This window comes from Schistocerca serialis, chromosome 1 (assembly GCF_023864345.2).
Source record: "Schistocerca serialis cubense isolate TAMUIC-IGC-003099 chromosome 1, iqSchSeri2.2, whole genome shotgun sequence".
NCBI classification, from domain to species: Eukaryota; Metazoa; Arthropoda; class Insecta; order Orthoptera; family Acrididae; genus Schistocerca; species Schistocerca serialis.
The window spans coordinates 390,934,415-390,956,201 of NC_064638.1; the positions used below are offsets into that span (position 1 = coordinate 390,934,415).

The 21,787-nt window shown below is 38.0% G+C and overlaps 1 protein-coding gene across 5 annotated transcripts in view; it reads right to left on the minus strand.

Moving 5' to 3' along the window:
- LOC126471412 (calponin homology domain-containing protein DDB_G0272472) overlaps positions 1–21,787 on the minus strand; it is a 162,988-nt gene that overhangs the window by 16,692 nt on the left and 124,509 nt on the right. For all 5 annotated transcript variants that reach the window (XM_050099567.1, XM_050099549.1, XM_050099558.1 and 2 more), the window contains 4 exons: positions 14,495–14,575; positions 8,604–8,717; positions 8,326–8,516; positions 7,194–7,392 (listed from right to left, as the gene is read on the minus strand). In XM_050099567.1, coding sequence (XP_049955524.1) covers positions 7,194–7,392; positions 8,326–8,516; positions 8,604–8,717; positions 14,495–14,575 — 585 coding nt within the window. The remainder of the gene's footprint in view (positions 1–7,193; positions 7,393–8,325; positions 8,517–8,603; positions 8,718–14,494; positions 14,576–21,787) is intronic.

The following is a 21,787-nucleotide window of genomic DNA, read 5'->3' on the forward strand; positions in this document are numbered from 1 at the left end:
ATGTAATCTAACTTAAATACTGTACTCCCAAATCACCCAGCCTTTTCCAAGTACACCTCCTCCTCTTGTGATTCTTGAACAGAGTATTTGCTATTGCAGGGTATATATGCAGGCAAGAAAAAAAAATTCCCGGATTTTTTCTGGATTTCCCGGTTAAAAATACATTTTCTCCCGGGTGAAAATACAGTTTTTCCACATTAAGTGACAGTATACTTTTCCTCAGAACAGTAAAACTTATGAGTCCTTTCAATGGTTATGGTTTTGTACACTGTCGTAGAAGTTCCCGGCCCTTTAGAAAACCAAACTAACAAAAACATGTTTTGGAAAGATCTTTGATGTGCATCAACATGTATGCTCCATATTTTTGTATTATGAAAGTATAAATTTGAACACCACATGTTACTTTCAGAAGTACTGAAATTGAGATTGCAATACGCTTTTGTAAGCCAGTCATAGCTCATGTCACATGATCTCGCCAGCTGATGACAGAGGATATTCAGAGCATAGGATACGTGATGTAGTCAGCCAATAGCAATATCACTGTTAAATGGCGCGTATACACAAATTGGAAAAGTTAATGGTTTAAATTAATATACACAGTGTTGCTATAAGAAAAGCAAATCTTTCACATAGAATATTGGTCTATAAGATTAATAAGCTACAAGAGAAGCAAAGCTTTCACATATAATATTGATCTTTTTTTGCGTGTGTTACACTTTAAGATACGTCACACAAATGTGACAATAAAATTTTTAATAACGAGATAAATGTCTGATCTAGGCTTGAAATTTTTGTAAATGGTCATCCTCAGAGAGTTGATTTTTAAATGAGAGGCAAATGCTCTGTGATTTAAGAAATTCATCTTACATTGTCGCACATAGTTCAGCTTGCATAAAAGGAAATTTACTTTGAAAACAACGCTTTTCAAACAACCATTCGCAATATTTTCCTGCGACCTGCTAGAAATAGGTTCATTTCAGTAGTTGCCAGAGAGCGCCAGGTAATGGGCATCACTGCGCTTGCGCAGCTACGATGGTGCAGGAAGCCCGTGTGCTCATGTTTGGTTCTTTATTATAGCATAATGCCATTCGTGCTAGACAATGAAAAGATGCAGTTTTGAAATGCAGTTAACAGTTGAAACTAGCCAGTAGTGAAGAATTAAACACTTTGTTTCAAATAAATTTTTTTAGCAAACTGACAAAAATAACTTCATTGTTCTGCAACGCGGTTAATGCTTGACTGTCAGAAAGATGGAAATAAAATCTGAAACTAATAACATATTTTAGACTTTCCTAATTACGTGAATGAATTTAATGCACTTGATAGCTCCTGGCCACATAAATCCGTTTTGTTTTCATTTGACGTGAGAGCAATAAACGAAGAGGAAACAGCAAAATCACTAAACGTAAACACGGGGCATTTAGAGACTATCCACCTCCCCACTACAACTCAGACTACTCTGTGCATCAGCACCAGATCAACGATATTTCCGAATCACGGCAAAACTAGATTGTGGTCCCCCCCCCCCCCCCCCCCTTCCTCCATCGAGTAGGAGGGAGGGGGGTTGAATCAACTTCTCAAAAAATGTTCATTTTGTAGCGCACATATTTCTGAAGAGTCTGATATATAAAACATGTGTTCGAGGAAATGTATGATCTGTTATTTGATCTTAAGTGTGCCAAAGTTCAGTGCCACGCCTCTTCACACAGCATTCTTCTACACACGTCATTGTATTTCACTCTGTGGAACTCAAAATTAATATTGGATAGGATTATTTGTAACCCGGAGAACAAGAAGAGAAGAAATTTGGACTCTTTATTGCCTATTAGCTAATAACTTGCTTTTTATGTGTAACATAAAATAAAATATAGGATACTTGAAACCAACAAAGACAAGTGGCAAGCAAGACAGTACACATTTCTTCAATCCTTAAGTCCTAGCTTTTTTTTTTTTTTCGTGCTAGAGCTTTACATGGCGTCCTTTCCTTTCTGCAAAAGGATCTATCACCTCAACACACTTCATCAAACGTTTTGCCACATGAAGAAACGAAATGTCATTGTCTAATACTGAAAAAGTTGTTAATACAAACAGTACCCAATACTGGCATGGTTTCTTGATCTAATTACATGTATTTTGTCACTGTATGCTAGATAAAACGAAATAAGCTTGTCTGATATTGCAGCAATTGTAACACACACCAAATGAACAGACTGTTTTAGCACAAACAGTCACTTTTTTTTAACACGACAGAATATTCACGAAGTACCAATATCAGCCTATTAGGCCTACTACAAGCAAAAAGCTTTATGTTCGGAAATAGTTTCGCATTTCATTCAAACACTCCAGCTTCTCACACATGAGATGAAATAGTAGTAGTACGAAATTTTTATATAAATTTAGAATCGTCATATTCTTCCATAATTTGTGTGCTGTCCGAGTTTCTTCTCCTTCCTCGTTCTAATAAACAACCTTGTTATCACTAATTCTGTAACTATTCCTGCCAGTGTCTAAACTTATTCTCCAGTTAATTTCACTAACCCTGCCACAATCAAATACTTAGTTATCATGCGTTTATTCTCTGGTTAGGTGTTATTATGTGTTTGTACAACGCGTTTTCGGTGCTACTCCCAGAACAGAACTTAGGCAGCCACAACCGGGGTCTGTACAACTGGCCATTACTAGTGTAGCTGTCTGGCCAAAAATTTTCTATCAAAATTTCATTTTCTTGGATACACCGAGACGAGAACAAGTAATCTTTCTTACCTGTTATTCCTGTGAGTAGTTTATTTCCATTCTGGTAGTCTGAATCTATGGATTTCGCTGGTAATTATAACATCGTTGATCATTCGCAAACCCAGTCAATCACAAAACAAACAGCGATTGACATTCACCTGTTCGGCTTTATTCCGCTCAGCTTGTATAGCCCCGTCCCTTCTGTCTGCAGGAAAGTTTATTTCTAGATGCGATGGGGATTCCCCTGGGAGAGACATGACATATACTATGCACACATTCAAAAATCAACTTATGATCCATTCAGAAATAAACTTACAATACGTTCACAAATGTTCAAAAACCAACAAGGATGTGTTTCAAAATCATATGAATAATCGATAGACCAACATGCACTGGATACCAGGCACTTTGTTAAACAAGGTTTCTTCCCCAAGAACATGAATTCTTGCCACCTAGGACAGATACCTCGGTTTGCCCCCATTGAACCTGGCAGCTTGTGCAGGTCACAAATAAGGTCCCTGATCCTCCCTACATTGAGGGAGCACACCTGTAGGTGTCAATCCGGCTTCACCAACTGTCAAGTCACTGACCTGCATGGACACCTTCAGTCCAACCGACACACTTCAAATCCAGCACAACCATCACCCATAGCCTGTATGTCTCCCAGGAGTCTCCCATCATCACACTGCCTTGCTCTTGGCCGCTTCCATCACATCTTCATACCCAGCGTCATCTGGGCAGGTAGTGGCCCTAGGAATTTAGTAACCCCACTGGACATGCAAATGAAAAGCAATATGTATCAATACAAGTAACACTGCCCAAGTACAATGGGGCACGTGACACAGGAACACTGCTAATATCTCAGGACAGTAAATATAAGCTTGACCAGTCTCTCTCTCAGTTGCTATAATCCAACGCCCCACCTAAAAGTGAGGCACGACTGCCACTCTGTTTACCTGGACCAATTTAGACTTGTGGTCCTTAGTCTTCGACTTTTAAGCGTGTGGTTTGCACCACTGCTCGGCTTAATGGAACTTTGCTCAATATTACATCCATAAAATGTGTGGTTAGTAAATTAATATTACTTGGACTTGTATCAATTTCAGCCACTAACTACTGCAAGTTAACTATCTGGAACTATGGCTTATACTAATTTTCATCAAAAACTATTATCTACATCTATACCCAATCTTGTCTTCATGATGGCTATATAAGTGTTACTTAGGGGGTTGCAATATATTCCTAGAGTCATCCTTTAAAGCCGGTTTTTTATATTTTGTTAGTGGATTTGCTCAGGACTGTTTTCCTCTATCTTCAAACTGTTCAGTTTTTTCAGCATCTCTGTGACACTCTTACATGGGTCTGACAAACCTGCAAGAATTAGAGCACGAGTGATTTGTAAGCAATCTCCTCTATAGATTGATTGCGCTTCCCCAGCATTCTACCAGAAAACTCAAGTCTATCAGCTGGTTTACCCATGACTGAGCCTATGTGATCATTCCACTTACGTTTCTTCATTTTGTGAACTGCACGACATTATATGTCTAGTCATTTAATGCAAGTTGTCATTCTTTGCACCACATGGAAACCTCATCAAGGTCTGACTGAATATTTATGCAGCAATTGTGTAATTATGGTATAAACCAATGGACAATTTTACTTTAAAATTTATGTTCAGTAAATGTTATTGGTTCTAAACTGAGGATTAAAACAACTGGACCGGAATATATTCACGGCAAACAGTTCAGCAACCATCTACAACTGGCTCCCTACAACTTGTGCCAATAATCTCCACAACGCAGAGACAGGAATACAGTCGAGAGTCATCAGAAAAAGAGTGGTACAAAATCAGTCCAGAGTCATCAGAAAAAGAGTGGTACAAAATCAACACACACAAATTTCCATGGAAACAAATATAATTTATTGGTTTCAATGAAAACCTTGCAAAGTCTGTCCCAATTACCAAACACCATAGCCAAACTCACGAGGCTCTACAACTTTATTTGAGTACTCCACATGCTGAGCACCTCCACACTTGTTAACTAGCAACTCTCACCCAGAAAACTGGAATGGATCAATCCAAAATCCATGACTGCAAACAGGGCACTTTAGGAATCCCTCTACTTTCTGTAATGCAGGAAGTAACTCATTTTATCACCAAGGATCACCTCCTTCCAACTCTTGACACACACTACAGAAACACCGCTTCCGCTCCTCGAAATTATTGAACATGTAGGCCTTCCAGCCAATCCAAATCAGAATCAAAGTTTAGCCACTCCCCCTGCAGCACTTCTTAAAGTGTTGCTTGCTAGTCACAGATGCTGGATAACATAGGCAATGATGGAGAAATTATTCGCACTTGAAATCAGCCTAGTCGGCACCAACTACCATCCAAAAACCTCCTTCCCCGGCAACCAGGAACAGATTGAGATGATTACAACAGCAAACAGAACTAGCACATATTGGCAGCCAGGAAATGGTGTCTTAAGAAGTATTGATAGATCTAGTTCAACAACAACAAAAATATTGGAAAAATTTGAAATTAAAGTCTGTAATCCAATTTACATTTAAAAATCAGCTTCTGAGTGTACAACACATTCAATATTTTAAACAAACTCTCTTAATAGGAAATAAAACAAGTGTCTAAGCAGTACGTGAAAATCTACTGCAGCTAAAACAAAAGCTATATCTGATAATAGATGTTAGGCTATGTTATATTAAATCAATTAATTTCAAACTTTACCTGGAATTACACACATACAATGCAAAAAGAAGATAAGAGGAGAGGTACAGGGCTATTACAAATGATTGAAGCGATTTCATAAATTCACTGTAGCTCCATTCATTGACAATGGTCACGACACACTACAGATACGTAGAAAAACTCATAAAGTTTTGTTCGGCTGAAGCCGCACTTCAGGTTTCTGCCGCCAGAGCGCTCGAGAGCGCAGTGAGACAAAATGGCGACAGGAGTCGAGAAAGCGTATGTCGTGCTTGAAATGCACTCACATCAGTCAGTCATAACAGTGCAACGACACTTCAAGACGAAGTTCAACAAAGATCCATCAACTGCTAACTCCATTCGGCGATGGTGTGCGCAGTTTAAAGCTCCTGGATGCCTCTGTAAGGGGAAATCAACGGGTCAGCCTGCAGTGAGCGAAGAAACGGTTGAACGCGTGCGGGCAAGTTTCACGCGTAGTCCGCGGAAGTCGACGAATAAAGCAAGCAGGGAGCTAAATGTACCTCAGCCGACGGTTTGGAAAATCTTACGGAAAAAGCTAAAGCAGAAGCCTTACCATTTACAATTGCTACAAGCCCTGACACCCGATGACGAAGTCAAACGCTTTGAATTTTCGGCGCGGTTGCAACAGCTCATGGAAGAGGATGCGTTCATTGCGAAACTTGTTTTCAGTGATGAAGCAAAATTTTTTCTTAATGGTGAAGTGAACAGACACAATGTGCGAATCTGGGCGGTAGAGAATCCTCATGCATTTGTGCAGCAAATTCGCAATTCACCAAAAGTTAACGTGTTTTGTGCAATCTCACGGTTTAAAGTTTATGGCTCCTTTTTCTTCTGCGAAAAAAACGTCACAGGACACATGTATCTGGACATGCTGGAAAATTGACTCATGCCACAACTGGAGACCGACAGCGCCGACTTCATCTTTCAACAGGATGGTGCTCCACCGCACTTCCATCATGATGTTCGGCATTTATTAAACAGGAGATTGGAAAACCGATGGATCGGTCGTGGTGGAGATCATGATCAGCAATTCATGTCATGGCCTCCACGCTCTCCCGACTTAACCCCATGCGATTTCTTTCTGTGGGGTTATGTGAAAGATTCAGTGTTTAAACCTCCTCTACCAAGAAACGTGCCAGAACTGCGAGCTCGCATCAACGATGCTTTCGAACTCATTGATGGGGACATGCTGCGCCAAGTGTGGGAGGAACTTGATTATCGGCTTGATGTCTGCCGAATCACTAAATGGGCACATATCGAACATTTGTGAATGCCTAAAAAAACTTTTTGAGTTTTTGTATGTGTGTGCAAAGCATTGTGAAAATATCTCAAATAATAAAGTTCTTGTAGAGCTGTGAAATCGCTTCAATCATTTGTAATAACCCTGTATTAATGGTAGAGAAAACTTTTTTAAAAAAATAAGAAAGTGTGTAATAAATACTGGCACTATTAATTAATTAATTTCAAACTTTACCTGGAATTACACACATATAGTGCAGAAAGAAGATAAGAGGAGAGGTATTAATGGTAGAGAAAACTTTTTTTCCCCCCAATAAGAAACTTTGTAATAAATACCGGTGCTGTATAGGGGTGGCTCAAAACTTACAATACATACAGCACTCCCACTGAGAAGTAAAATGAAAAATACCAAAACAGAACTTACAAGTTAATAACAGCACTCAATGTGTGTATATTCTCATATGCCATTTCAACTAACCTGCTTCCGCCTCTCCTCAGCTTCTGCAGCTCGTTGGTGTGCAAGCTGTCGCTTTAATGCAATTTCTTCTTCACGTTTCTGCTGGGCTATTTTTAGACGTTGCTCTTTCTCACGTTCCAACTGCTGCTGTTGAATAAGTCGCTGCCGTTCAAGCTGTTCTCGTGTTTTTGCAACTTTAGCTGCTCTTGCCTCATTATTTCTACAAAGAAAAATGGATGAAATGCAAAATGCTGTCTTCATAACCTTGAACAGGTGATGTACTCTGCATAGATAATTATTATTAGGAGCAATAGAAATCGAAATGAATTTCATGCAAAATAACTTCCCACACATTTAGCTGTTACCACATTACATGCACCTGCCTCAATTTCCTAATTAACAATGTTCTTATAGACTCTAAATGAAAGGATATTTGTGTAATATGTCTATTTTTAAATTAAAACAGCCAACCAAGTTATTTATTTTGTGACTGCCTTGGTATTTTATGCCATGTCTCATTTTTAAGAGGTGATTAAAACAAGTATGAGAGAAGGTTATAACTGAAGGAACCCAGTAAGACATGCAAGCAGCAACCAAATGCTTGAAAACTTGGTAAAGGACCTCAGGATCAACTGCAATAGCATTTCATATACGATTAGGGGCCAGCTTACAATCCTGTGTTCCTCCAAAAAGGGTTTCACGAAGGGTCAAATAAAATAATTGTGTGTTTGACAGATTGCAGTGGTGGGGGTCAGTGTTGTCGTCCTGCATCACCTCGACCTGCATCTAAGCACACCCATTTACGGTAACGCAACGATTTCTTTATGAAGCTGCTATGTGCAAACTATGTAAAATATCTCCATGAACATGAAGTAAAGTGGTCATACATTTGTTTGGATGGATAAACCATATTTTTATTCAGGTTAAAGTGGAATCTTAACTAGTGTGCATGTTTTCACAAATAAAGCTGTAACCTGCTTGTGCCTTAATGTATTACATCAAAATGTTTTGCTATCATACTTACAAACTATCAAATGTGGGGGAAATATTACCATTAAAGGAACTTCAGAAAAGTGAAAGACAAAAACAAACGGAAAAAATTTACTTCTTTCCATAATGGAAATGGAGTAAAGAAACAATTTTTACACAGTACCTCCTTTGTTGTTCAGCTTTTTCCTTCAACATTCTCTCTTTTTTCTTTTCTGCTTCAGTAACTTTTTCTTCAACATATTTATTCTCCTCAATCAATTTCTGATTCATATGGTTCAATGCCGGTTTTGTAACATTCTTTGTAATAAACGTCTCACAATGCGAAACCACTGTTCCCATACCCATTTTGGAACTCTGCAAAAATAAATAAATAAATACAATAAATAAAAGGAGGTGGGGGTTGGTTGGGTGGTGGGATGTTGCAAAGCAAGTGATGGTTACCTGAAAGCTGTTGGAAGAAAGTGTGTTATTTGCAGAGAGCGGAGTCTTCAGTCTAGGGGCACTGTTGAGATCCTTTATGGCACTCTCCTTCATTGCCTTTTCAGCTAAGATGTTCTGTAATTTACAGTAATAAATATTAACAAAACTTAAAACGAAAGAAAGTAAATTTGTGTCGTTGCTGAAAATAAGGTTCTACAGAGAGAGAGAGAGAGAGAGAGAGAGAGAGAGAGAGAGAGAGAGAGAATAGATGAGGGGAGAGGAGGGGAAGGGGTAAGCATGATGTACTGCCATAGTAACTGGTTAGTTTATATGTCTATTCCATTACTTCTCTCACATTCAATTTGCCAGCAGTGACAGCACAGGGAAAGGTAAACAAAGTACAATTATGCTCCTTTGACCACATAAGGCATCTGGATCATTATATTTTCACTGCTGAAGGTTTTTCAAGAATAATTCTAAAGTTGCCCTCTATTATATATTTGACAGATAAATCAATTACAGCCAAGACAGTCTCACTCACTGCAAGCCAAAACAATCAAACAAATGTATCGACAATAGTACGAGGCCAGCAATGTTCCTAATTCGCAAACACTTCTCCATTGTTTGTTCAAATACAGTACACACATCAAAATGTAATATTACCACAGACGAACAAGACGGCAGTTACGTTTAGCCAACTGTAAACAGATTCCTGGAAAATCCACAAATGTAACGTCCCCAAAGTTATCATTACTTTCCTTTACAGCTGGATTACTGCACAGTTTGAGGTGGAAGGCTACAACCCTGCCTCTCTCACCTCTCAATTAGTGCCTCCCTTTCATGCTTTTCAACTCATGTTGCTGTATTGTTTCAATAAAGTTGTGAATAACCTTTCACTTCTTGTATTTTATTACATGGTGTATACGCAGACAATGGGGCAATATCCCTGATTTTTCCTGGTTAAAAATACACTTTTCTGTGTGAATATACACTATACCCTGAAAGTACTTTTTTCCATGTTACTTGACAATATACTTTCCCTCTGAGCTGTTATGAGAAAGACTAGTCATGTGGTACTGCTATGTTGTTGATACTTTCGTAGTATGGACACAAGGTGCAGAGGAAGTGGATGCCTTCGTGATACATCTCAACAGTATCAATCTGAAAATACAATTTACTATGCAGATGGAGAGTAATGACCAACTGAATTTCTTGGATACGTCTGTTATCAAGAGATGGGACAGGATGTTGGACCATACGGTATACAGAAAAGCCATGCATGACTACTTATTTACATAAAGATTCTAACCACCAACCTAGATAAAAAAAAAAGAGGTGTCATTAAAACAGACAGGGTACACAAAATTTGTGAATCGACTTATTTAAAAGATGAGCCTGACTATCTACGATCTAAATACAAGAAAAGTTGTTCTCACAAGGAGATAGATCGAGCACTTCACCCTAGGGAGAGAATCAGGATCAACGAGGAATAGCTGCTGCCCAAGGGGAAAGCTTTCCTTAAGCTCATGAGTATGATTACAGATCACATTGGGAAAATGTTGAGTAAGTATGGTGTGGAATCTACCTTCAGACCCACCAGGAGGATAAAAAGTATGTTTAAGATTGGCAAAAGATATATGACATACTTTGGCTACACGAACTGTATGTGGAATGACTTGTAGTTGTGGACTGGTTTATATTGGCACCACAAAAAGAAGTGCGAACATCTTTATCAAGAGGGTGGTCATGAAATAAAATTCACTGAGGTGTCATATTGAAAACATGTCATTATCATGTGTGTATGTATAGAGATGCTATTGAGGTTTATAAGCACTGTAATAATTTTAAGAGAAAAGAGGAAGGTGTTAAATTAGACAAAATTTAGATGTCAACATTGCAACATAAGAGTGACGGCCGATTACTTTCAGTCAAGAATGCTGGCATTACCAGAGATAATCTTGTAGCCGATGTCACGTGATGGACTGTGGTGGCTTCTGCACTGCCCATACATGTGACGCTGCCTCAAGTTCTGATTGAAGGTTGCCACTTTGCCTCTGAAGACGTCTCCCATGGTTGACAAGGGAACATTAGGAGAAAGTTGTATGCATTGACCATGGTCTATTACCCCAGAAGTTTTCAGTGATATTTAGATTCAGTACCTACATCCATTTCATAAAGACTGATCCCTGACTTTGAGCTCATATTCTGATTACATCGCATGACAAATATTAACATGTATCTTGCTGGAATCATTGGGATTTCTTCTTTTACTTAGCATATGAATATTACATTTTAGTTGGAAAGGGGGCAACATGTGTGCTGAATATTCAAGAGAAAGCATGCTTTTTTTAGCAGTTTTTGGCAAGCATCAATTTGAGGAATCGTAGAAGCCACACAATAATTAGGAGAAAAGTTACCTTTTTCTGTAAGCAGGCATATTTTCGTTACTTTCTGCTTAGTCTTTTCATTGCTAAAATATCAAATGCAATGGAGAAAGCACAGGCGTAAAGCCGAAACATTTGTTGGTTTCGTCATATGTTGTTGTTAATAAATATTCCCATTGCTGTACTGTGTGATAAGTACCTATTCACCAGCAAAGAATCGCAATTTCATATCAGCATTCCAATATGGCATCACCAAATTCAGTTATTGTTATGAGGAGAGTGCAATAAAATTGGAAAATGCAAGTAAGCACACGCTATACAAACAATTCTCAATAAATGAACAATGAAATGTACTGTAAATTTTGATGGCAAATGAAAAATCCATCAGCATGAACAAACTTTGTAGAAAAGAACAATGGACTAAGAAACATACCTTAATCGCTTTCGCTGCTGGCTGAGTCTCACTGCAGCTGTTGAGTCATTTTCTTGGGTCAGCAATGGTTCTGTTGCCACGACAGTGGGCTCTTTGTATATATCTGTTTTTATGTTCGTGCAGAGGACTCACTGAATTCCAGAATGAAATTTTCACTCTGCAGAAGAGTGTGCGCTGATATGAAACTTCGTGGCAGATTAAAACTGTCTGCCGGACTGAGACTCGAACTCAGTACCTTTGCCTTTCGCGGACAAGTGCTCTACCAACTGAGCTACCCAAGCATGACACACACTCCATCCTCACAGCTTCAATTCTGCCAGTACCTCATCTCCTACCTTCTAAACCTCACAGAAGCTCTCCTGCGAACCTTGCAGAACTAGCACTCCTGGAAGAAATAATATTGCAGAGACATGGCTTAGCCACAGCACAGGGGATGTTTCCAAAATGAAATTTTCGATCAGCAGCAGAGTGTGCACTGATATGAAACTTCCTGGCAGAATTGAAGTTGTAGGGATGGGGCATGAGTCGTGCTTGGGTTGCTCAGTTGGTAGAGCGCTTGCCCATGAAAGGCAAAGGTCCAGAGTTCGAGTCTTGATCCAGCACACTGTTTTAATCTGAAAGGAAGTTTCACTCACTGAATTCCTCCATACACTTTGGAAACCATTTTCCAGAGAAGAGTAAGGTATAATTTACCTTAAAATTTTTGGTCTCCTTTGTTACCCTGTTTGTGACAAAGAGCCAAATAATTTCAGTGGTGATGAAGTTGCAGTGCACCACAGACAATGTCCAATTAGAGCAACACACTTTCCAAAAGGTATTCTTGCGGCCCTGGTGTCACGAGTTTTCCGGTAGGCCTCATAAGACATGGCGCTAGATGAAAGTTCTATATTTTTGTTTTCTGTCCGTTATATTCTAGAATTCTTCCTCCATACCACAGATGGATTTCATGATACTGGATTTATCACCGTGCGGTATCGAGGTTGATTAAAACAATCCTGGATCTGACCGATAATTTTTCGAAAAAGTTCCTAAACCTCTCTTCATAGTGTAACCACTCTTTGTAGTGTCTGGCATTCTCCTTAGAATGATGATCTACATCTTTTTGTGCAATAAAATGTAAGTCAACATTTGGCACAAACCAATCTTCGTTCCCAATGAGGGTCATTATAGTTTTTTTTTCGAGTCCCATACTGTGTTTGAATTCCTCCCTTCCAGCCTCTCCACTTCTCTATGATAATCTTCTACACTTTCCGAAGCAAAAGGCATTTTTAAGTCCAATTTCCATATAGTACATCAAAGGATTGTTTCACTCATATCAAGAGAATTTTACACTTCTGCCTTCAACTTTTCCAGTATGGCTGCTACTACTGGAAATTGCTTTCCCACATAAAAATAGTGTACCTTCCTTCTTATGACTACCTGCGTAAATCCAATGCAAGTTTCTGACACCTGCCATACCACTGTTTCAGTAATGTAGACATGAAGTTCCTCCAAATTCTCTCAAAATGTGCTGCACTCCACTTTCAGTAATACAAAGATATCCAGAAGTCCTCACTGGCCATGATACAGAACTGTTCACACCCTGTTTTTTCAGCTCCAAACCAAGAATGTGTACTGTTCACCATAAACTTTATCACAACTCTGTAAATGGTGCATGTTTCTAAACAAGCAGAGGGCAACTAATTAAATCACAAGACTGTCTCATGCGAGACAACAACAAACAGCAGTGCAGATGTGATCATGAGGAGCAAAATTTACATTTTTTTGCCTTTTTCATACATATCACGACTAGGCAAATTGCAGCAGTCTACATCTGACATTATTATGGCGAAACAATCAATCAGAAAGAAAGAAAAAAATTCAACTGAAAGTGACAGTGGCTGTGTCTTTAATATGTGCAAAGGAAATTGTTAAAGTAATTGTGGTCTGCCTTCTGTGACTCTTCAAAAAAATGCTCATAAAAACACACTTCCTTTTAATCCTTTCACAGATGCATTTTTTGTAGCAACTCAGTGAAGATAATTTCTTTGCTATCCTATTACAAGTAGAAATGTGAGCAACTGACTAATCTTTGACAACTTTTTTTGTGATTTAGGACCAAAAACTACGGTGGCACATATATCACCTTTGTGAAGTATTAAAACTGGTGGCAAATGGACTTCCCACTTTCCTTTTGTGTGCCGCTATTACTCAGTATAAAAAATTGTTTTCTGTTTTTATTCTTTTTTTTTTACTTTATTTTTTTAAAAATATTTGTTATTGATATCAAAGTTTACTTATCACAATGTGAAAACAATCCTTGAAACTTTATCATGCATTAAAGGTAGGAGCTGATACAGGTCACAATAATGTACATTGCAGAAGCAAAGCAATGTGTTCCGACAATAGTAGTGATCCCACAACATACAGAAACTGATTATTGTAGCGGTTTTCATACACCTGGTGCAGTGTACAACCACAAGATGTCAGGCATAGACAGAGGTGGCAAAACATATTCCCAAAAGCTTTGAGATACCCGTAAGTTGGTGGTAAGCATGCTGCCCAAGGACCACAAACGACAGATTGATTTTATGGTAAGTATACTTCCCAAGCTCTTCCAGAAACTACACTGGTGGTAACCATACTTCCCAATCATCACTGTTGTTTGGTGGGATATATACTTCCCACAGTCCTCAAGGCTATATTCACGGCAAACAGAAACTACAGCTGGTGCTGCAGTCTGCATGTATGTGCCAGGAGCGTACAAAAGTGATAACACATACTCCCTTAAACGTTGTAATGAAATACGTTTAGTGGGAAGTATATCCCCCACAGCCTGCGAAAAGGTTAAATGTTGCTGGGTATACCACTCCTTTTCCAACTAAAATACAATATTCATACACCAAATAAGAGTAGACATTTCCATGATTCCCGTAATATACAACACATTAATGGTTTCACTCCCTGCATGCAAGTTACACACAAAGGAGCCGTAGAAAAAGTAAATGATGAAAAATTAATATACTGGAATTTGACAAATATTTATTCTGTAAGAAGAAATAATTAAAAATGTCTTTTCAGAAAGCATGTGCAAGAGACTTAAGTAATGAAATTACCTCTTTCATGTTGTCTTCAGTTGTCTTGTTAGAATTCTTTTGAAATGTTGGGCTCATTAAGCAATTTGAAATCGCACTAACCTGTAACAAGTAAAATAAATTCCACAACTTCCACATTTATTCAACAAAAACTGTTCCAGCTGAAAACTAGAGTAACAGGTTATCACTTCTGTTGATACTCATATTCTATATGGTCATCTCTGCACTTGTCTCAGTAATGTAATCTCACATTTGACTGATGGTCCACTACAATTCACCAGTCCCTTATCTCATATCACCATCTATTGCTCCACCTGGCAAATTTGTCGCAACTGTTATTCTTACATCAACATACAATGTTTTATTACTGTGAAAGTAATTCAAAACATCGCATCAACAGAAGTAACGGTCAGACAGTCTGTTCTAAAAATTTCTATTTGTTTCCTAAAGTTGGAGGGACCAACTCAGACAACTGATCAAAAAAAGTGCTATGGTGCAAGGGAGTCAAAGGATCAGGTAATAAAACAAGATTGGTTGTCATGAAGAACGTATCACTTACGAAACTTGAAGTAGGAAGATGAAACAAGTCAACAATAAAGCCACTTAACTTCTGAGGTTCATGTAAGCTTAATAGCAAACTATTTTAAACTTAGACATGCAACACAGTGAACAGTGGCTTGCTTCAACAGTGAAAGCTGTGTTTTATCAACAGTGTGAACAACTGATTGTTTCATATAGCAAAGTTGTGCTACTCAACAGTGAGGTGCTAAAGAACAATATATTATGTTTAGTAAGCAATAAAGGAATTTAAAATAAGTTGAAAAATACAATTAAGAACATTAGATATCACAAATGAATCTTGACATATCAGCTGAGTGTATGTTGATATGGAACTTCTTGGCAGATTACGACTGTGTCCCAGATGGGAACTCAAGGCTGGGACCTTTGCCTTTCACGGGCAAGTACTCTACCAACTGAGCTACCCAAGAACGACTTACGACCCACCCTCACAGTTTTACTTCCACCAGTATCTTATTTCTTCCTTCCAAACTTCACAGAAGTTCTCTTATGTAATTTATAGGACTAGCACTACCGGAAGAAAGGATACTGGCAGAAGTACAACTGTGAGTATGAGTCATGAGTCTTGCTTGGGTAGCCAGTCAATAGAACACTTGCCTGTGAAAGGCAAACGAAAGGCTAAGTCCCAGGATCAAGCACTGGTCTAGTGCATGGTTTTAGTCTGCAAGAAGTTCATTACATGTTCTGTCACTATTTGCCAAATCATTCAGAATTCCTATAAGAGCTCTAGTTCACCTATTGCTATGACGCATTTACATTTCACAAAACTGTTCAATGTGAAAACCAAGATAACATTTTCTGACATGTTTGACAAACAAGTGACTAAAAATTAAATAACAAACACTACAAGATACCTAGTAGAAAACTACCAGAAACACACATTTTAGCCAAGAACAATAACAGAGATACTTCTTTAAACCATGCAAATTGAACAAGTGATACCATTGTATGCATCTAAATATGAAAGAGTCAGCTTTATTTACGGCATCAGGCTGCATGAAGGTAATTTAAGTAGAACACCATAAATGATCAACATTCTATTGAGAATCATTGTTTTCCATAATCCAACCTCTTACATAAACACTAAGATGACTTTTTACATAATTTCTTAATTGTATGTTAGTGAAGTCTGCTTTGTCAAGTGCAATATTTTCAAATATAAAAACTTGCACTGGGCAACCAAGCCGTCACAGATGTGGGTAGACCAAAGTATGTGTACTGTAGATGGAGCAGAATCCGTGTACCAACAAACCTGCCATCAGCATACTTTTACATTATATTTTTGTTACTCTAGTACACCTGAGGCAAATATGTTACACAGCAGTTTAGATGCGACCAATTGGCCTCCTATCTTTAGTTTTAACACATAACATGAACACCTCTGAAACACATCTTCTACAAAAGTTTCAACTATTACTAAGCTTTTAGATGTAGTTAATACAAGAGTACTACCCAACATCAGACTCATCTAGTACCATAACATCACGAAGGAATAATTTCAAGTCAATAAGACTGCAGTCAATACTGTTTATGCAAACAGAATGTTGAAAAAGGACCAGTGAACAAGTTCTCTTGAACATGATGAAAGCATCTGTAAGTTATTCTGTAGCGATAATTAGAAAAAAACAATATTATCTGTAACATCAACAACAGTGTGTCTTCAGCCACAGAAATCCCATACAAAATGAAGAGCACAGAAAAAGAATCTGCTTTGTCCACATTATTACATTGTTGACGAGAGTAATTTTAAAGTATGATACCAAATTTCATGGATACTAAAATAATGAATACAAAAGTCATTTGGAAGAACATATTACATTTATATTAAATTTAATATAAATGGATTCCTTAAAAATTTAAATTGTGGTTTTACTAGCATAATAAGTAATGTCATGCAACAGGTCCCATGAAGATAAATCATTATTATTGTTGTTGTTGTTGTTGTTATTTAACTATCAGCATTATATAAAATTACTCTAAAAATATAGTATTAAATTTTTATATTTTATCTCAGAAAGCAGGGGACAAATTATCTGCAGAGTGCTGATTGAAGTCACTATGAAACTCTCACCACCAACAAAATCCAAGCTCAATCTTGAATGAGGCAGGGATGTTTTTTTTTTGGAACGACTGCTTCTCTGATGGCCCAAGTTAGGTAAGGGGATTTCCTCAAATATTTATTGTTCAGAACTGACCCCAATTTTGTATCTTGTCTTGACTGACCACCACAACATCAAGAGGCTTAGCATTACATTGAACTTAAACCATGATCCACACCCAATCCATTGGAACATCTGCTACTGCTTATGTGTTACTCAATCCCATATTCAATCCACACTTCATAAAAAGAGTGTCTGCTAATAGAGGACTGTCTCCAAAAGTTTCAGTTCACTCACAATGTAATTAAGATACCTTGATGTAGTGTAATTCTTGTTCTGGTCTGAGCATGAATCACAAAAGCTTCAAGACGTCTGACTTTATTGCCCAGAAGTTCTGCCACAGAGTGGTTTGAAAAGGAAACAACTTCACTGGCCCCTTTTATTCCAATATCTTCACTTAAGTGGAGAACACTGAAGTTGAATTTGAAAGGTGATGAATATTGAAAGTGTAAAAATACAACTGCCTTTGCTAATAGACATCATCAGTTTTTATGTTTGGTAAGCACACTTTTTTGGTAGTCCACTCAGCTTGCTTCTGTTTCATTAGACTTTTGGCTTTTTAGACAAGAATTTCTCTTTCTGGATCAAGTGTTTCAGCTTTGACTGTGTGTACTTTCTGGTCAATGGTGATTTTTTTTTTTTTCTTCCAAGGCTTGTTTCTTCCTGTTATCATTTAAATTTTTAGATAACATGGAATTCAGCACTTTCATCTCAGGAGTATACAATATCACAGGTAGATTATGTATCATTCCTTGGATACCCAAAAGCTATACTGAATTTGGTGCTAAATACTGTTCTATGCACTTCATATGGAATGTCAAAATTTGGGTATTTTTCCTGGATCAACTCATGCAATTTTGCCACCAAGAGTTCCTCTGGGAGATACTTTTTGGTCTTTTCTTTGCTGTAATGACTTGATCTATTCTTAAATGAATGGAAGTGTACCTAAACTGCCATTCCTATTTCTTTCTTAACTTTCCATGGGCTACTTCTAGTGCTTATCCATTCCAGCATGAAAAGACTCAACCAGTTCCAAAAATTTCGGAACTGTCATTAATCGTCGCCTTATTACTCTGTGTACTGTCATTAAGGCCTTCCTTTGTATAGGAACTGAAATTACACTTTCAAAGCTGTGCTTCATTTTCATTCTTCCTTCATCACCTTTTGTGTAGTGGAAAAATTGTAATGAAGCCTTTCAGATACAATGGTTGTACATTTTAGTCTACCATATCACTAGATTCTCATATAATATTTGATCTTTTTTCAGAACTTACAACCTCAAAACACTTGAACTTACAGTTGCAGTTTTTGCCAAGTTCATGCAACTGAACCCTTAATTTCTTCATGACTGTGTTCATTTGCCCACATAATTGCCTTTTCCTAACACTGGTACAATCTGAAGGTCTTTGTCTTTCATCATCATGTGCAGTACTTATCATTCAATATAAAGAATAAACTATTAAAGTGAATAACTCAGAACACCTTCATTACTAAACAGAATGTGTCAAGCTAAAGCAATGGTTTTCACTAGTACCACCAATGCACAAAAAAGCAAAATTGTCCATTTTGAGCTTCAACACTGATTGTCAATCCACAAGGAATCTAAAACACAATACTTAACACAGGACAAAGCACATTTATTCCTTATAGCGAGACACATTGTTGTTGTTGTTGTGGTCGTCAGTCCTGAGACTGGTTTGATGCAGCTCTCCATGCTACTCTATCCTGTGCAAGCCTCTTCATCTCCCAGTACCTACGGCAGCCTACATCCTTCAGAATCTGCTTAGTGTATTCATCTCTTGGTCTCCCTCTACAATTTTTACCCTCCATGCTGCCCTCCAGTAATAAATTTGTGATCCCTTGATACCTCAGAACATGCCCTACCAACCGATCCCCTCTTCTAGTCAAGTTTTGCCACAAACTCCTCTTCTCCCCTATTCTATTCAATACCTCCTCATTAGTTACGTGATCTACCCATTTAATCTTCAGTATTCTTCTGTAGCACCATATTTCGAAAGCTTCTATTCTCTTCTGGTCTAAACTATTTATCGTCCACGTTTCACTTCCATACAAGTACTTTCAGAAATGACTTCCTGACACTTAAATCTATACTCGATGTTAACAAATTTCTCTTCTTCGGAAATGCTTTTCTTGCCATTGCCAGTCTACATTTGATATCCTCTCTACTTCGACCATCATCAGTTATTTTGCTCCCCAAATAGCAAAACTCCTTTACTACTTTAAGTGTCTCATTTCCTAATCTAATTCCCTCAGCATCACCTGACTTAATTCAACTACATTCCATTATCCTTGTTTTGCTTTTGTTGATATTCATCTTATATCCTCCTTTCAAGACACTGTCCATTCTGTTCAACTGCTCTTCCATGTCCTTTGCTGTCTCTGACAGAATCACAACGTCATCGGCGAACCTCAAAGTTTTTATTTCTTTTCCATGGATTTTAGTACCTACTCCGAATTTTTCTTTTGTTTCCTTTACTGCTTGCTCAATATACAGATTGAATAGCATCGAGGAGACGCTACAACCCTGTCTCACTCCCTTCCCAACCACTGCTTCCCTTTCATATCCCTCGACTCTTATAACTGCCATCTGCTTTCTGTACAAATTGTAAATAGCCTTTCGCTCCCTGTATTTTACCCCTGCCACCTTCAGAATTTGAAAGAGAGTATTCCAGTCAACAACGTCAAAAGCTTTCTCTAAGTCTACAAATGCTAGAAATGTAGGTTTGGCTTTCCTTAATCTTTCTTCTAAGATAAGTCATAGGGTCAGTATTGCCTCACGTGTTCCACATTAGCACATCCTTTCCCTGCATGTGTAATCTTAAACAGGTCATAGAATGTAGACTATTAATATTATCATACTGATCGATTAACAATATTAAACACCACATGTCATGGCACACAGAGCTCATCTAAAAAAAAAAAGGATGGAACACTTTCTTTAACTGTGCTCTTCAAATATGATGTCACAGATTCCCTGTATGACTTCAAAACCTTGGGTGTCACATTATCTTATGTCTGGACATGTTGTTAAACTAGGAGCTAAAAAATTTTTAAAACAGTGCTTCTTTTTTTCAGTGGAATCATTTGGATAGGATGCAACAAATCGGCACACATGATGTCACAGTTGCACTTAAAATTATTCTTAACAACAAATTCAAAGTAACTTCTGAGGTGACCTGCCTACCTTATGAGGTGTGTGAGAAAAGTAATGAAGCTAACCCTCTGTGAGTGATCTGGGAACGCTGTGTTGTTCTACTTGGGTGGACTGGTGTGTTCATCCCTTCCAGATCCTCAATCCAAATTTCACCTCCGTACAGCCATTATGTGATTTTTGAGAACGCTCTCAGTGAAGGTGTGTTTTTGTGTGTTACTAGTATGGAGCAACGGAATTTAGAGCAATGTTGTGCAATCTAGTTTTTTGTTTAACTTGTGGAATCTGAAAGTGCGATATTTAAAAAATTGAAACAGGTCTACTGGGAACAATCCTTATCAAGGGCATAAGTTCCTTGCTGGCACAAATCATTTTTAGAAGTCTAAGAACATGCTGAAGATGACTGACCAAAGATTTGTACATGCAAAAGTTTTGAGCCAAAATGGTGCTGAAAAACCTCAGAATTGAACAGAAGGACACTTGAAAAAACGGGGGCAATGATCATCTTGAGACAATAGCCAATGACCACAAATGATTCAGATGTGTGATCACAGGAGATGAATCCTGGATTTTTGAGTATGATTCTGAGCAACGTCAGAAGTGGCACACTGATACATCTCCTCAACTGAAAGAAGCTTGAACGAGCAAATCAGATATCAAAACAATGCTTATTTCCTTTTTCGACATTAAAGAATTTGTTCCTCCAGGACGAATTGTCAGTCAAGCGTTTTACAAAGACGTCCTTGAAAAGCTCAGGAAAAAGAGTGGACTGAGTGAGACCAGAGACTGCATACAAATGGTTGCTGCATCACGACAACGCTCCATGTGACACACCAACTTCCACCAAAGAATTTTTTACCTCAAAACACATTTTTGTTGTTCCACAGTCCCCCACCCCCTCCATTCACCTGATATGAGTCTTTGTGACTTCTTTCTTTTCCAAAAATTGCAAAATGTCTTAAAAGGACGTCATTTTGGGTCTCTGGAGAACATTCAAAAGAACGCGACTAATATGTCAAAAGCTTTCACAGTTTGAAGACTTTCAGCGCTGCTACCAAGACTGAGAATGACGACTGTGCTGGTGTATAGCTGTTGAAGGGAACTTCTTTGATGGGGACTATACTGTTCAGAAAAAAAACAGAGCACAATGTCAAATCTGATAACGCGTACTATTCTACATTTACCCAGTTAATTATATTTCCCCTTCTTGATTGAATTCTGCATAATAAACCATACAATTAGATTTCACACGTCAAAAAATATTTACATTGGTATTTGGAACTGTTGGGAGTACGAATATATGCCCAGCAGCATTACAATATGTGCCAAGTTGCACATGTGGTTATTTATCGGCATTTATGTTACAGCCTGTGTTTGAAAATTTATATGTTCCGCAGTATAAAG